The sequence below is a fragment of the Lissotriton vulgaris genome, chromosome 2_1, assembly GCF_964263255.1.
Source record: "Lissotriton vulgaris chromosome 2_1, aLisVul1.2, whole genome shotgun sequence".
NCBI lineage: Eukaryota > Metazoa > Chordata > Amphibia > Caudata > Salamandridae > Lissotriton > Lissotriton vulgaris.
Window position 1 is genome coordinate 1,649,939,753 of NC_141687.1, and position 16,001 is coordinate 1,649,955,753.

General features: G+C 46.3%; 1 protein-coding gene across 2 annotated transcripts in view; it reads left to right on the top strand.

The window, feature by feature from the left end:
- ASAP3 (ArfGAP with SH3 domain, ankyrin repeat and PH domain 3) overlaps nt 1–16,001 on the top strand; it is a 398,324-nt gene that overhangs the window by 39,616 nt on the left and 342,707 nt on the right. For both annotated transcript variants that reach the window (XM_086957571.1, XM_086957572.1), the window contains one exon: nt 2,448–2,520. In XM_086957571.1, coding sequence (XP_086813697.1) covers nt 2,448–2,520 — 73 coding nt within the window. The remainder of the gene's footprint in view (nt 1–2,447; nt 2,521–16,001) is intronic.

The window sequence follows — 16,001 nt, forward strand, 5'->3', positions numbered from 1 at the left end:
TTTTGTGGTCGTAAAGAATGTATTTCTCGTAGTGAGGTTTAGTTTTCCTTCCCGTAGCGCACACTAGGAAATCCGAAATATACAAGGCAGTCTATGGACGCTGCGTTTTATTTAAACTAAGCCTACTTTGCAACCACACACCCCACTTGAAGCGAGTCTGCTGGCAGCCGGTGTGGGAATGTGCATATGATAGGTTAAGAAAAAAATATTTGGACGCCCTTCGAACGTGTTTGAACAAACAGTACATTGAACTATGTGCTTATAATTAAAAAGATGTCTAAAATACTGTCATAATTATTTTGAGCCCATGTACCAGCCGTCGGTCGCTCTGCGCAACGAGGCGCACGGGGCAGGACCTATCCCTTGTAAAACAACCCGGAATATGGGTACATGTAGCCGTATATCCACCCGGTGGGAACCTACTATACGAAGAGCATTCATCAGATGTTTTAGTGGCACAGGAGTCGCCTAACCAAAGGACCACAGAGACAACAAGTCGGGTGGGGGGCGGGAGAGAAGGGAAGTGAGCGAGTGGGAGGGAAGCGGGCCGAATGAAATTTCAAGTCGGGTGGGGGGCGGGAGAGAAGGGAAGTGAGCGAGTGGGAGGGAAGCGGGCCGAATGAAATTTCAAGTCGGGTGGGGGGCGGGAGAGAAGGGAAGTGCCACACTCCTGAGAAACAAAACCCAGATGGAGGACACTGCTCCCGTCTCGTCAACCAGGATCTTCAAAGAGCACTGCTACAAGGCTGATCGGCCAACTCCCATGTTCAGTCCGGGGACATCCAAGACGTTAAATAAACAAAATGGCTGTCATGCACCCCTAGTAAAAATAAAGGTCCCCAGAGCAGTTTCACGCAGTATTGCAGGTGGGGGAGCTGCCGCAGTAAACGCAGCCATAGATCCACAATGCATCCAAAGCGTCACAAGAGAGCAGCGCAGCTCCATAAGGGGAGGGGAGTGGAAAAAGGGGAGCCGACGGAAGGAAGAGAGGGGAGGGGGAGGAGAAATGCGACACGGCGGGAGGGGGCGGAGCGGGTAAACAAAGACGGACGTGCACGCGCACGCGCTTTTAAGGTCAATGCGCATGCGCATAAGCTCAATGCGCATGCGCATTGACCTTAAAAGTCACGGGCACTGCAAGGAATCGCCACGATTCCTTGCAAGTTAGATAAAGAGTCGATGAGCCCCTATAGTCTCGCCTGCTCGATGCGCATGCGCATCGACAGGCGAGACCTAAAAAGAAACAAAAAAATAAAAATAAAATGCTTTTAGCCTGCCTCTTACCTACCATTCGTTGGCATCATTTTCACTCTTCTTTGCTGCCTTCTAATTGGGCAGCCTGTGTGAAATGTCACTTCCTTGTCTATGTGTGGTTCATGGACCAAGTACTGATGGATGAAACTTTATCCTACCGTCCTGTGCTCCTGCTGTAATTGAGGTGCTATTTCTTTTTAATTTTGTTTTTTCATTTTTACATAGTACAAACTCGACCCATGCAGAAGCTATCGGGGAGCTTTGCATAAGCTGCAGTCACATTACAAATGTTCAGTCATTTTTTTTATCCAGGGGAAGTTCTGTGGTTTGCCCAGAATCACAGGATGTTGAGACAGTGTCGACACTGGAACCCCACTCCTACCCATTCCTCCATTCAGGTTGAGCATAATGCATTTTTTTTTTTTTTTTTTAGCCAAGTGGCACACAACGTGCCTGAAAGTAAAAAAAAAACCCAACAAAAAACGCTATGATGATGTCATCATTGACCATTTATTTTGTTTTATTTTCAGCCAAGTGGCACATCCGCTGCACTATTGTACAACATGGCTAAAGAAGCACTGAGAAAGCCAATAGATCTCGCATAGGCGAAAACTATTGGCTTTGCCAATGCTTGTCAAAACTGCGAGCATTTTTAATCGGCACAGTAGCTTCAGGAAAAATAAAATGCGTCATAATAATACGTGTGCAGGTTGCAACCCATGTCCCTCCCAGAGTTGAAAGTTCGGGAGTGATGTCATAATGTGGAGGTGACTTCCGGCGCTTTGGCCCTCCTCGAGGCGATTAGCCTGGCCATGCCTGCCTGGGCTCTTACTGGTTTACTTGAGGTCTGGAGTGATGTCATAATGTGGAGGAGACTTCCGGCGCTTGGGCCCACCTCGGGGCGATTAGCCTGGCCATGCCTGGGCTCTTACTGGTGTACTAGAGGTCTGGAGTGATGTCATAATGTGGAGGAGACTTCCGGCGCTTGTGCCCACCTCGAGGCGATTAGCCTGGCCATGCCTGGGCTCTTACTGGTGTACTGGAGGCCTGGCTTCTAGCTGGCACGGTCTCTGAGGCCCGAAGTGTATGAATGGCCCAGGGGGAGCCGCCGAAGCTGGCACGGCTTCAGAGTCCGTGCGCGGGCGCTGCCAAGCGGCTCTTTGACACTCACCCGCCCTGTGCTTCTCTTGCAGACTCTGGAGAGCGACCAAACCGTGCTGAGCCGGATCAAGAAGAGCGTGAAGGCCGGACACGTCTCTGGACTGGGTGAGTACTCGGGGAAGGTGCCTGAAGCGCCGTGAGAGGAAGCAAGGGGGGTGGGGAGACATGGAGTGTTCTGCAGGAGAGAGACAACGGGAATGAGACTGCTAGAAGGAAAATAGGGTGGAGAGAGTGAGGAGTAACTTAGGGGGAGAGAGGTGGGGAGACTGCAAGTGAATGAGAGAAGGATTGGAAGAAAAGGGAAAGTAAGCACCAAGGTGGAGATGAGGGTGAGCGAGGAGGGGACGGGGGGCGGGGGGGGGGGGGGGGGGGGGACTTTCACATCGAAGGGCGGTGGGGCCAGGGAGACGAGAAAGGAGCAGCGAATGGAAAAAATGGTGAAAGTGGGCGAGAGAGGGAAGAGCCAAATGGGGGATGAGAGGGCACAAGGGGGTGGGGAGGATATGCAGAGGGAGTCGGGGAACGGGCAACAGGGTGGAAGCAGAAAAGAGAGGTAAGGGGTTAAGGTGGAAATGTAGAATTGAAGGGAGAGAGGAGTGGAAAGAGGACCGTTGGGTCAGCTCCATTCTGGGATGTTTGGAGCTCCAGGCAAAAGTGTTTTTCTGTTTGAGCGATCTTTGTGTCAGTAACAAGGCCACATTCAAGCCTATATTTGCAACCTGCTATCCTCTTCTGACGAGTTGTGATGACACTGTAATGCTGCTGACTGCAGCTGCGTTGTAAAAGGTCATTTATGATATTTACAAGTACAAATCTTCAACAAAAAAAATAATGTGTATCTATTTATTTATTTATTGTACTTTTAATTTTGATTTACCACACTCTGCTGTTCTTGTTAGAAAGCACATGCACCACTTGGCATTCTCTATGAGGCTTTTGCCGTTAGGATGACTGACAGCTGCTTGATGGCTCTCCACCTGTCAGCATCGTTCTCTTTTCTTCGTGGAGTCCATTATTTATTGCACCGCATGCATCCGCTTTTCTACAACTTACCTATTGTATGGTGACGTCCCTGCTTCAAAAAATGGCTTTTATGTAGCGCTAACACTGAGCTGATTGGAAGCAATGTGGAAAATATAGGGGAAAGGATAGAGACAAAAAAACAGCAGTAGGAAGGGAGTCTCAGGCAGAGGTTGAAGTGTGCTGACCAGCTTGAGGGGCAGTTTGGCTAGGCGGATGTTGAGAGGTAGGGGGTTGGTTGCAACATATTATTGTTTAGATGCCTCACAAACTTCTTCAAGGACAGCATGAGAAGTGCAATGAAAACAGCCATCCTTTCATTGCACAAGAACCATTCTTGGAACTGTTAACAAGTGGAATATAGGGAAAGTAAAATAGTGGAAATTGATTCCAGTTAGTTCCCGCTCACTCTGATCTGGGTAGGCTGAGGAGAAGAACAGGAAGGGGAGAAAAAATGGAAAAGCAAAGGAAGGCAAGACAAGGCGCAGACTATCACGTATAGAAGGGGGTTCAGACGGAAAGTTAAAGAGTGTAAGATGACCGGAATATCTGAACGACACTAGGCAGTAGATGAGGAAACACAGGAAAAGATGGGTTGCAATATGAGGGGGGAGTTAAACGTGATCAAAGAGTGTATGTTGTGGTGCCCTTTCAGATTCATTGGGCAACCCCAGCTTCATCTGCTGCAATGCAAAGGACCCTGGCCTAAACGGGGGGTCAGGGTTGTATGAGTTTTCACCCCAGGATTGATGGCGCACATCATGACTAAAATGTATTTTTCCACCCAGTACCAAAAGTGCACCCTACGCCCAATGACCATTGTAGTTTGTGAGCCACCCCACCATATACATTGTCAAAATATGCTACCTCAGGGCCTGAGCATACTATCTTGGTGACTCTCTTGCCCTTTCACTTGTGGTAGTTGTGCGTTATAGCAGTTTCCGAGCAATGCTCTTGGTCATCTCGAGCCATTGTGTCCATCTCCAGGACCTGCCTGGTCCAATGCATGGTTAAGAACATGGCCAAAGCCATGTGTGCCTCATAAAGGAGTGAAGCGGTGATCGAAAGTTCTGTTCTCTATCAGACTCTGCCACTGATTAGCAGTTGGTTCAACTCACTGAATATCATTCAGGCTTGCTTTCTATCAGGCAGCTCTTACTTTCTATCTGAAACCATCTGTAGTTCGAGCCTGAAAGACAGCTCAAACTGTTGTGAAAGACCTTTGGTGGGCTTTCCAAAAACATATATATGGGATTAGAGCCCGCCTATTACTTACCATTGGTTGGCATTATTGTCACTCGCACTGTCTTCTTATTTCATTGCTTTCTTTGTCTGTCTTGTGTTTGTCCCTCCCCTGGAGCATAGCTTCTTTACCATCCTCTTGACTGGCTGACGTATGGCCTTCCACTGCTTATTTTTAGGATACTACCATCTTTGATCTCACCTGCTAGCATGTGCAGTTTGTTACAAGATGTATTGTTAGCAGACAGTAGGCTTTAGATCCTTCAATTGCTTACCTTTTGTTGGCTTTATTGTCACTCATTTGCTTGCTTATTATTAACCAGTTTTTGAGTGACTTCATCATCTTCTTGTGTTTGTCCCTCTACTGGAGCTTGGACTCCTTACTGTGTCCTTCAAGCAGGGGCATAACACAGGCCCCCGCAACCCCTGCGGTGCAGGAGGTCCCCTAAGCTCCAGGGGGCCCCATCAGCACAGCACTCTGGCTGCAGAGCTCCTGATTGATCCCGTAGCGGGCCCCTCAACGTGCCTTGCAGGGAGGTCCGCTCGAGTTTCGTTACGCCAGTGCCTTCAAGTACTCGCATTCCAAGCCGTACTTTTGAGGTCTCGCTTGATATAGTGCATGCACTGTCAATTGAGATGATCTGTTTCTTTTAATAAAACCTCTAAAAAGGGGCTTTTAGCCTGCCCATTATCATTGGTTGTTTTCATCACTCTAATTTCCTGGTTTCTCATTGGTCATTGCATCTGGTTTCACTTTCTTTTCGTGGGCCTTCTTGCCTTCAGTGGAGCATGGCCCACGTACTGATTAATTTCTTTATAGGGGTCCTTCTGTTGGTCACGCTCATAGTAAGGTGATATTTTTTCTCCCTCCTGCCCAGTTGCCTGTTGCATTCCCTCTTGTCCGGTTGCTTGTTACTTTTTTCCTGAAGCACTCCATGAAAGTTCCAGTTTTATCCAGCTCTGTCTCACTTGTATGCTTCTCTACCCCCCGCCATGTCGCTATCTAGAACAGTGTACTTCTGTGCAATTCTACACACTTGAAGTTAGTGTCTAGCCCATACTTCTGCGCTCCCGACCTCCTCCTGTACCACACTCTCTTGTTTGCTTCTGTTTTTTTAAATATATTGAAGAAACTCTGTCCAAGGGTAATGCAGTACTTTCTGTGAGCACAGGTAACATTACACAAAGTCAGATTTGTTTATTAGGCATGTGGAGAATAAGTGATGTGCCCAGGATCACATGATGTTGAGCCGACGCTGGGACTCTAACTTGGCTCCCAAGTTCCAAAGTCTGCTGCTCTCGCCACAGTGCCATGTCCCTCAGTCACTCCTCTGCTTTAACAGCTTAGCCAGCTCAATGGAATATCTCTTTAATGGGCGTGCAAGACTCCCGCCGTAAACACACCCAAGGCACAAGAGTCTTTATTTGGCAAATAAGGGTGAAATGGCATGCCATTTATCTCAATTAGTTTGATTCCTTACTTTAACCAGATCCCATCATTATCCTGCTTTATGTGTGTTAGAGAGGCTTCTGCAGCAATAATAATCATTCTCTGTGAGAGCACTCCACTGCTTCTTTGCACAAGGTGTGTGGCATCTATCTAGCTCATTTAACCCTTAAGACACATTATCTACGTTCTCGTCCAGGCCTGGGTTCCTATGACCCTATTACCACCTCTTCATCTTTAAGAATCAGATGAGAACTTTTTACCTGTCCTTGCTTGCACAAAGTCAATAAGTATGTAATAGGAAGCGGGAGAGGGGAAAGCAGAGGGCCCTACAGCTAGGTTCTGCCAAAAGCCGCCTGAATGGATTGATGCAGCCATTAGGAGGGAATTTGATATCATTGCTCTTGCATAAATAGAATGCAGGTCTTCATGTGGACATTTATTTAGCCATCCATTTGGATTTGCAGACATTTGTAACTCAAAATAGCGTCAGCTTTTGTGTAGAATTAAAATATTGTCTTTCATGATACATCTGCTTGTTTAAAAAAAAATCTAATATCAAGAGTAATATGCGGGGAATTAACTATTACACAATGCTTACTGGCTACCGAAGGGATACATAGCAATAGGGCACAGGCATCATTTTCCTCTGGCTTACCTGTGATGCCCTTGGAACTGCCCTCGCTAAACCTGGTTTCAGGGAACATAAATGTAATTTTAGAGATATACAGTTAACATGGCTTCTACCATACTATACAATAATAGGACATACCTACCACACTTTACCATATCATGCTATACAGTGACATGCCATGACTGATTAATTTGAGCCTGTGGTTTCCAGTGCTTGGCACCATCACTTAATTGGCAGCACCAGCACTTATGATAGTCTGCCACATGGTGGCGCAGTGTGTCTGATTTAGAGTGAGCACAACAGCAGTTTTTTTACTAATTCAATATACAATGAAAATGACTATTACCTGCCGCTCATGCTAATCTTATAGCTTTAGGGCAATGAATAGTCTGAATTGTCACACTTGTAAAAGTGTGATGGTTAGTAACTGGTTTGGTGCTGTCATTGGTAGCGCTTGCGGGAGCAATTGGTGGCGTAGGCTGCTGTAGCCTCCAGATGAGGGCACTGGCACTTAATTTTCTACTAATTAAGCACTGCGTGACATGCCATGTAGTGCCATATCATACTACACAATGAAAGGTCATACTATACAATGACAAGCCATTTCATATCCATCCATACTATTGGTGTTGGTCGCTCCAGCTACACCCTCCGTGTTGCCTCTGAACTTCCATATTGCCTCCCGCCCGGTTCCTTTGCATCCACAAAAGCACTTTCATGCACTTGAAATGTCATTTTTTTTAATTGACAGATTTAAGTAGCACCCGCCATTTCAGATTGGCCAATAAATCATAAAAGAAAATGGCCCAATGTCATTCTGTAGGCACTCGCATGGGGATGATTTATTTGGGCAACCACAGAATGACGTAACCACCAACAGTGGCCGTATAATTGCCCATATTTTTTTGGGACCGCTGTTTAACAGCACCAGCAGAAAACATTGCTTTTTGCTGATGCTGTTCAACTATATAAGTATTGGCAAAGCTACTAGGTCCCAAAGGCTCAACCTGTTGATGTTGCCAATGCTCGTTTCTCTTGTGAGTCTGTTCCGTCATTCTTCTCTCATCTCAAGCTGAAGCCTTTCATCCTGGGGAGCCTTCCCAACACCCCAAATAGGTAATTGTTCGTGTATTATGTAAATAATAACAAACCTAAAAGCAATAACACTTTCCACAACCCAGGAGTACAATTCACGAGCCTTGGTCATGAGTTCTCTGCACCTCATTTTCACAAAACTCTCTTCTCTCTCTTGCCTTCTTGTGTCCTTTTAAACCTTATACAAATAGTAATGTTGATTTGTTATGCCTAAACAAACAACGTCTTCTGAACCATTCCCTCATTTGGGATAGAACATGCTCTCTGTTCCTGCACCACAGCATGATCTAACTGCATGCACATTCAGGAACCAAGATGGCAAACTACAACCACTTAACATAGAAAAACGTGTTCACAAACCATGTGCTGCGTTGCAGCGACTGATGATTCCCCAGCACGTAAATCAAAACGCATTTGTAATTTAAACAAAAATCATAAACCCTCTTTAAATACTCATAGATGTAATCCGATTACCGTGCCTCTGGTGGGCTCAGCACAACCTCTAAAAGTAACACGAGTTTTCTAAGCTAAGTAAACCGTGAAAAAATGGCAGGTGGCCAGATTTTTTTTAAACTATTATCTTTGGTATGCATTAAAATTGTAAATTCTCCATAACGCATTATGTATGATGCTTATAGTTATAACTGTGAATGGGAGCCACTTAAAAGTGGAAATGATTGTGCAGACTAAATTTGATTAAAGGGAGTGGCTAAACATTCTTAAAACTGAAGTAACTTATTTTGGCAGAGGTAACTTTACAATAAGTAGCATACCAAATTATATCACATCTTTTCGATGTACCTTTTTGTGAGAAATACACTACTGAAGGACTGGGTTCTTTAAGACCCAGCGGTGCCAGGGCACAACACCTGAAACCTTCGTGGGTAACCTGCTCCGGCGTACGAATCACAGAGACACGGGACACTTCCTTCGACGTCAAAGATTCAAGGTTTATTTGCTGCAGGGAACACAGAGATCACGACAAGTACACCACGTGCAACTTGGGGAGACTGCTTCAAATTGGTTCTGTGGATCGCTCCTTTTATACAGTTTTTACCCATAGGATAACATTGAACACAAAAGTTTACAACCCGGTTCCCACCATTATCCCCCAGAGGGGTCGCTTTGGTCACTTTGAAACACATGAGGTCCGGAACATAAGCGCGGAAGCATTTGGCGGTTCCCAACTGTAAAAACCCATCTTCCCACCATTAGCAAATTCCAATCAGCAGTAAAACAGATCGAAATAGGAACAAGGACAGGTGTAGAGGAAGACGGAGACAGTGGGGAGATCGGAAAGGGTGTCAAAGGGGAGGTAACGGGAAACACGAGATACAGGCATCAAAGGGACGTGCCTAATGAGATGCACGGCTGAGACAATAAGTCCGTGCGGCAAGATGAGCCTCGAACGGCGCCATCCGCCTTACAGTAGCAACCCCCTCGTCATAAAGACACTCATAAAGAACATGTGTCTTCCGCGGATATTTTGGGAGTCCCAGGGTCGCGAAGCGGACAACGTCCGTTCGCTGGCTACTTGAGGGCAAGAGACAAAATGGATGCCATATCTAAGATGGAACCCGTGGGTACAGATGAAAAACCCACATAACAAACGAACGGTTTAAGTTAGCACAGCGAAACTGCGCGCACTTACTAAACTCGTCATTTGCGGTTCATAGATACCAGACTCGACCATATTCGTGCGAGTCGAAAAACACCACTTACAATTGTCACGAAACCTCAGACGCTCCTTTTGCCCTCATGTAGGCAAGCACTAGTCGGAGTCATATTCGATATTCATCAGACCATCGAGATGTTGCTGTAGCATAGCTCTGTCCAACCGAGTCCCCTTGGTAACAGGTGGTTGTCTCATACACGTTGTAGCACAAAGGCCACATAAGGCAGGACCACACTGCACACAAAGGCAACACGTGAACAGGAACACTACAACGACTCCGATGATCATCAGAATTTTCCAACCCCAAGTCGACATCAGGCCCCAAAACCATCCAAGTAGCGTCCAATCCCCTACATCCACGTGTATGGATTCGGAGATCTTATGCAACCTCGAGATGGCTTGATAGACAGTAGGAGCATTATCTGGGATGAAAATGCAGCAGCTCGAATGGATCACCTTACATACCCCACCTCGATCTGCTAAAATGACATCTAAAACCATACGGTTTTGTAACGTCATAAGTCTCTCCGCCTGAAGTTCTGTGGTGATATTACCAAGGGCACTGGCAGTAATATTAGCTGTCGATTCTACCACCCGAGTCAACTGTCTCAGGTTCCTACTATTGACCATAGGTCCCCAAAACGGGAGGAAACCCTTGAAAAAGTCTCCTGCCTCTTGACCGGCAGTATCCTCTTCGCTAATTACGCCTCGTACAACTCTAGTCTTATGATAATCGGCATCTACAGTAAACGTCGGAGGCAACAGATTTGCAATGAAACATGAGCCCATGAAGTCAGCGGGCAACCATGTGTATGCACGATCATAACAGATAAAGTATGTACCCTTGGCAGCCAGAAACACAGGGGACGAGGACATCGGCAGAATGTAATTTTCAGTGCAAGCACTTGCTCCAAGTCGGGCTTGCGATCTTCGGCCACGACCCATAAGACAAAAATTACCAGTGTGGGGTACGACCCATATCGGAGGCGAGCTTTTAAGCTGCTTTTCGCTAGTGAACACACTATATTCACCTCTACTTAGGACTCTATAGGCTTGTACCTCTTCTTCGGGAATAAGCGAGGGATCATAGATCTCACTATCTAAATCCTCTATTGCTATCGACAAAGGTTTTTGATACGAGGTAGGACCAGAGTAGGGGGAACGTGGTTCTCGAATGGGGTGGAAACCCAGTGCGCTTCGAAACATTGTTTGAAATGCTCGAGCTGACCCTTGGGAACCATACGGTAACACCAGATCTGGAATTCCCTTATCTGTAGTATGTGGCATCAACCCACACACCCAACAATTAGTAGTGTTAACCACTAACTGATGCTGATGGAGGAGCTGAATAAAGGAATTGTTGCGGAATTCTACACGTCTAGCCTGCTCGTGTTCCGGTAACATATGAAAGGAATGAGGAGAAGCAGTAGAGGTAAGATTAGGGTAAGGAGTAGGAGTAGGTGTAGCAGGTAAGAAGTAAGACATCGTGTAATACACCCCACCCGCCAATAATGCAGAAGCAGTCAAAAACAATACAAACAGTTGGAATATGAAACATTTGGTACGACTGAGTTGCTGCAGCTTGAATCTGTAGACTTGAGCTCCCTCCAAATCATTCAGCTTCGAGAATGCCATTCCCTACGACCGTCCGCAACGTTTCTTGACGCACTTCGTTCTGTGCAGCAATAGTCAATCCCTAGGAGTTCCCAGGAACCGACGGCCTTTAACCTAGCGTCAAGACCTACTATCCAGAAGGAAGTACGCGCGCGGCCCTACGGCCTTTAATGCACAATATGTGTATATGCAAAAACAAAGTCTCTCAGCTGTGGAAGCAAAAATACAAGGAATGAAGTTCAATATATATATACAAAAATAATTACAGTAATACGAAAATTCAAAACTGATCACGGGAAAACGGGATAATGCAGTTGTCAATACGGCAAGGCAAGATCTTTTTATTTGTCCTTAGTGCGGGATCGCAAAAAGTATCGAGTTTTACCAGGACGTGTCTGCTCGTCAAACAAAGGATCCGTTGAAGAGACAGCGTCCTGCTGATCAGTTGAGTGTTCTGGTCTTGAGTCTTTTGATGCTAATTGTTCGACAATGTCTTTCTGCTGCGCTGAGGATTCTTCAACAAGCTGTGCGTCGCTAAAAGGCACAAACGCCGGCAAGGTTTCTGTTTCAGATGACGCAATGCCTCTCCTTACCCACGGGTCTGCCGGCAAGGGGATGGGGACTCGTTTGGTGTGCGTAGCATGCACCCAATTCTTACGTCCCTCGAGACGAACGGCAGTCCTCGTGGCCAGGAGCACTTGATAGGGTCCGGTGAACCTCGGGTCCAGGTTATTTTTGCGTGAAAAATTCCTTGTCACCACCCAGTCTCCGGGCTGGAGCTGGTGGCCTGGACCCTCTGTCTGCGTCGGCAATGCGTCGTAAACCTGTTGGTGAATTAACCTCAGTTTAGCAGTCAAGTCATGTAGATAATCGATCAACATTGGGTACTCAAGATCAGAAAACATTCCTGGCCTAGGAACCCCCCACACATTCGCAGGACGGCCGAACACTATTTCATAGGGACTAAGCCCTACTCGGGAGTGTACAGTCGCCCTAGTTGACAGTAATGCTAAAGGTAAAGCGTCAGGCCACGAAAGGCCAGTCGTAGCCTGAATCATCGCTAGCTTTAGTTTAAGGGTGCCGTTGTACCCTTCAACCAATCCAGCTGACTGGGGATGATTGGCGCTGTGGAATTTTTGATTAATTCCAAGGCCCTTACACACACTCTTCATCACACTTCCAACAAACTCACTTCCGTTATCTGACCACACGACTCTAGGCATTCCATACCGAGGAAAGTATTCCTTCAGTAGGATTTTCGCAGTAGACAAAGCAGTATTGTCTTTGAGGGGATAGGCCTCGATCCATCGGGAGAATGCGCAAACCACAACTAAAACGTATTTCAGGTTATTGCATCGCTCCATATGGATGAAGTCCAATTGAATCACCTCAAAGGGATACGAAGGGGGAGCAAAACTGCCAGGAGGAGTTGGGGTTCCTTTGCCAGGATTGTACATTATACACACCATACAATTCTTCACCAAACGTTCAGCACATTTTGTAATACCATCATTCTTCCACACAGGAGCCAGCAACTTACAAATACCTTTCGCGCTAATATGTGCTAACCCATGCGCCATTGTCACAACGGCCAGCACATACGCATCAGGCAACAACCATCTTTTCTGATCCGACAAATCAATCCAACAACCATTCGCATCCAACTTTCCCGTACTTTCTTTCCACTTCGTCTTTTCAGTCTCGGTGGCCTCATTCTGAATTGCTTTCACACTCTCGATAGTGTCCTCACACATACTCGATTCTGTAGGCCACCTAACCGAACTCGTCACATACATTCGAGTGCTAAGGTTCCGGGCAGTCTCCTTAGCAGTCTCGTCCGCAAACGCGTTACCACGACCAACATCATCCGTCACCTTACGATGCGCACTACATTTAACAATCGCAACTTGCGTAGGCAAAGTCAATGCATCCAAAAGATCATTCACAAGCTGGCCATGCTGTATCTTCGTACCGTGCGACGTCAAGAAACCTCTCTCTCTCCACAATCGTCCAAAGCTGTGAGCAACACCAAAAGCGTATTGGCTATCAGTAAACACATTCACACGTTTCCCTTTCGCTAACACACATGCTCTAGTAAGAGCAATCAGCTCCGCAGCTTGGGCAGAATTCTGATTCAACCTTGCAGTCTCAACAACAGTATTCAATGTTACAACAGCATAAGCAGTAGTCACATCGCCATTCGGCAACTTAAAGCATGACCCATCCACATACAAAGTACCATCCGGATCTTCCAATGGGGTGTTTTTAAGGTCCACTCGACCTTTTGTTTCCTCTTCAGTCCTCAAGTAGCAGTCATGTTCTGCTACTTCATCTGACTCTGTGCTAATTGGTAACAAAGTTGCCGGGTTCAGAACATTACAACGTTTTATCTGAATGTGGCTTGCCAAAAGCGTCAATTCGTACCCAGACAACCTCGCACTCGTCAAGTGCTGAGTTTTCGTTCGATTCAAAAGAGTATCGACTGCATGCGGAACCATCACCGTAAGCATATTATCCATGACCAATCCTGCTGATTGTCGGATGGAGACCGCAGCTGCCGCTGTTGCTCGTAAACAACTCGGCAATGCTCTAGCTACTGGGTCCAAGGTCGAGGAAAAATATGCACATGGACGTTGCTTACCACCAAAAGGTTGCGTTAAGACACTCAAAGCACAACCTTCCCTCTCGTGAACATATAACGTAAACGGCTTACTGTAATCAGGGGTACCTAACACAGGAGCCGAACACAATGAATCACGCAGTTCAGAAAAACTGTTCTGACATTCTTCCGTCCATGGTAAAGGAGTTGAAACATCCTTGCACGTAAGAGCCACCAATGGTTTCGCTAGCAATGAAAAATTAGGAATCCATTGCCTGCAGTACGACGTGATACCTAGAAAGGCACGCACATCTCTTTGGGTTTTTGGCACAGCCATTCGCGCAATCGCTGCAATTCTTTCTGGGGTCAATCTCCTTCCCTCCTTTGACAATAAGTGACCTAGATAGGTAACTTCTTGACAACAATATTGGAGTTTAGAAGGTGACACCTTGTGATTTAACTCACAGAGATGTTGCAGCAACGACACCGTAGCAATTTTGCAAATGTCCTGAGTATCAGCAGCCACCAATAAGTCATCGACGTATTGGATCAAGGCCGCACCAACCGGCAACCTAAACGCATCCAGTTGACCCTTCAAGGCTTGACTGTAAATAGATGGACTTTCACAGTAGCCCTGAGGAGCGCGTTTGAACCGGAAGCTACGTCCACCGAGAGAGAAACCGAAAAGGTCCCTGCTCTCTTCGGCAATCGGGATGCTGAAAAACGCATTTTTCAAGTCAATCACCGAAAACCATGATGCAGAAGCTGGAATCAGAGTCAGTAGCGCCGTGATGTCAGGCACAACGGGAAATTGAGGAACCACAATTTTATTTACCTCCCGTAAATCGATAACAAAACGATAAACAGGCGGTTTTGAAGGATCAGTACGTTTAAGAATGGGCAGCACAGGGCTGTTGCACACGTTTCCCCGAGTCTCCTCAATAACATCTTTCTCGATCAAATCATAGATGATCGCCAACAGTGATCGTTCACCATCAAGGGAGATACGATATTGGGGAATACGTGGCAACCGCACATTAGATTTCAACTGAACAACATAAGGGGAGATATCAAGCAGGCCCACGTCATTTGGACCTGTTGCCCACAAAGACGCAGGAAGAGAACTCAATTCCGGTGGGAGCTTATCGATGGACAAATACATAGGAGAGACAACCCTCTCTCCTAACGTAAGCTTTACACCCGCAGGAGAACAATACAAAGTTGCGTACAAACGTTTAAGCAAATCCAGGCCCAAGAGATTTTCACCACAACCCGTAGTCAAAATCAACGGAGCTTCTAGCTCACGTGGCCCAATTTTAAGGGGCACAGGGCGAGAAACTGGATTGCTAACGGGGGCGCCAGAGAATCCAACGGAAACATTTGTTAAGCCAGACAAAGGTGCGCCAGGGAGTTTCGAATGCATGATAGAACTTTTCGCTGCACCAGTGTCCAACAGAAAAGGCTCAACGACGCCCGATGTAGCAACTGCGACGTAAGGCCCTCTCTGATCAACCGGAACTGATACCACTCCCTCTCCTTGTCTATGGCTGTCCTAGTAATTACTGTCGTCAGTTCCCTGATCGACGTAATAATCGTCTACATTGTACTGCGCAGATCGTCCTTGCGATGATCCACGTTGATCGAAACAATTATTAGAATTAGACGAGTTGTCTGAGCGATCATTCTGAGCACCACGACCTCTACCACGTGATGTTTGCTGTGAACCACCACGACCTCCTCTAGATGAGTTACCATTGTTACGTTCATTCAAAACAGGGCAATTGAATTTAATGTGTCCCTCCTGTCTACAATAAGCACATTGATTGTACCCTAACGAGGATCTTTGGGAGGAGGAGTCGTTACGGGTTTGGGATCTGTTTGATTGTGGCTGTGACCTATTCTGTTGTGAATTATTCTGATTTGAACGTGGAGGATACGCTTGTTGCAACAACACTTTAGTTTTGAGCTCTTTCGTCTTTTTATCAGCACGGTCGTTCTCTTCTTTCTCCCTATTCTCATAGTATTGTGCCGTAGCCAATATCTGAGCCGAAGTAGAAACGGCCCATGCACTTTCCGAATTTCTCAATTTATTGCTCAAGTCGGGCAATAAATTCGAAACAAATTTGTCCACAAACAATCTCTGACCACCCTCGGTACCCATATCCTGTCCACTATGGTCAATGAATGCCTCCTCAAACCTCGTAAAGAAGTCGGAAACACTCTCATCCTTCTTTTGCTTACAGGCTGACAACTTGTCCCA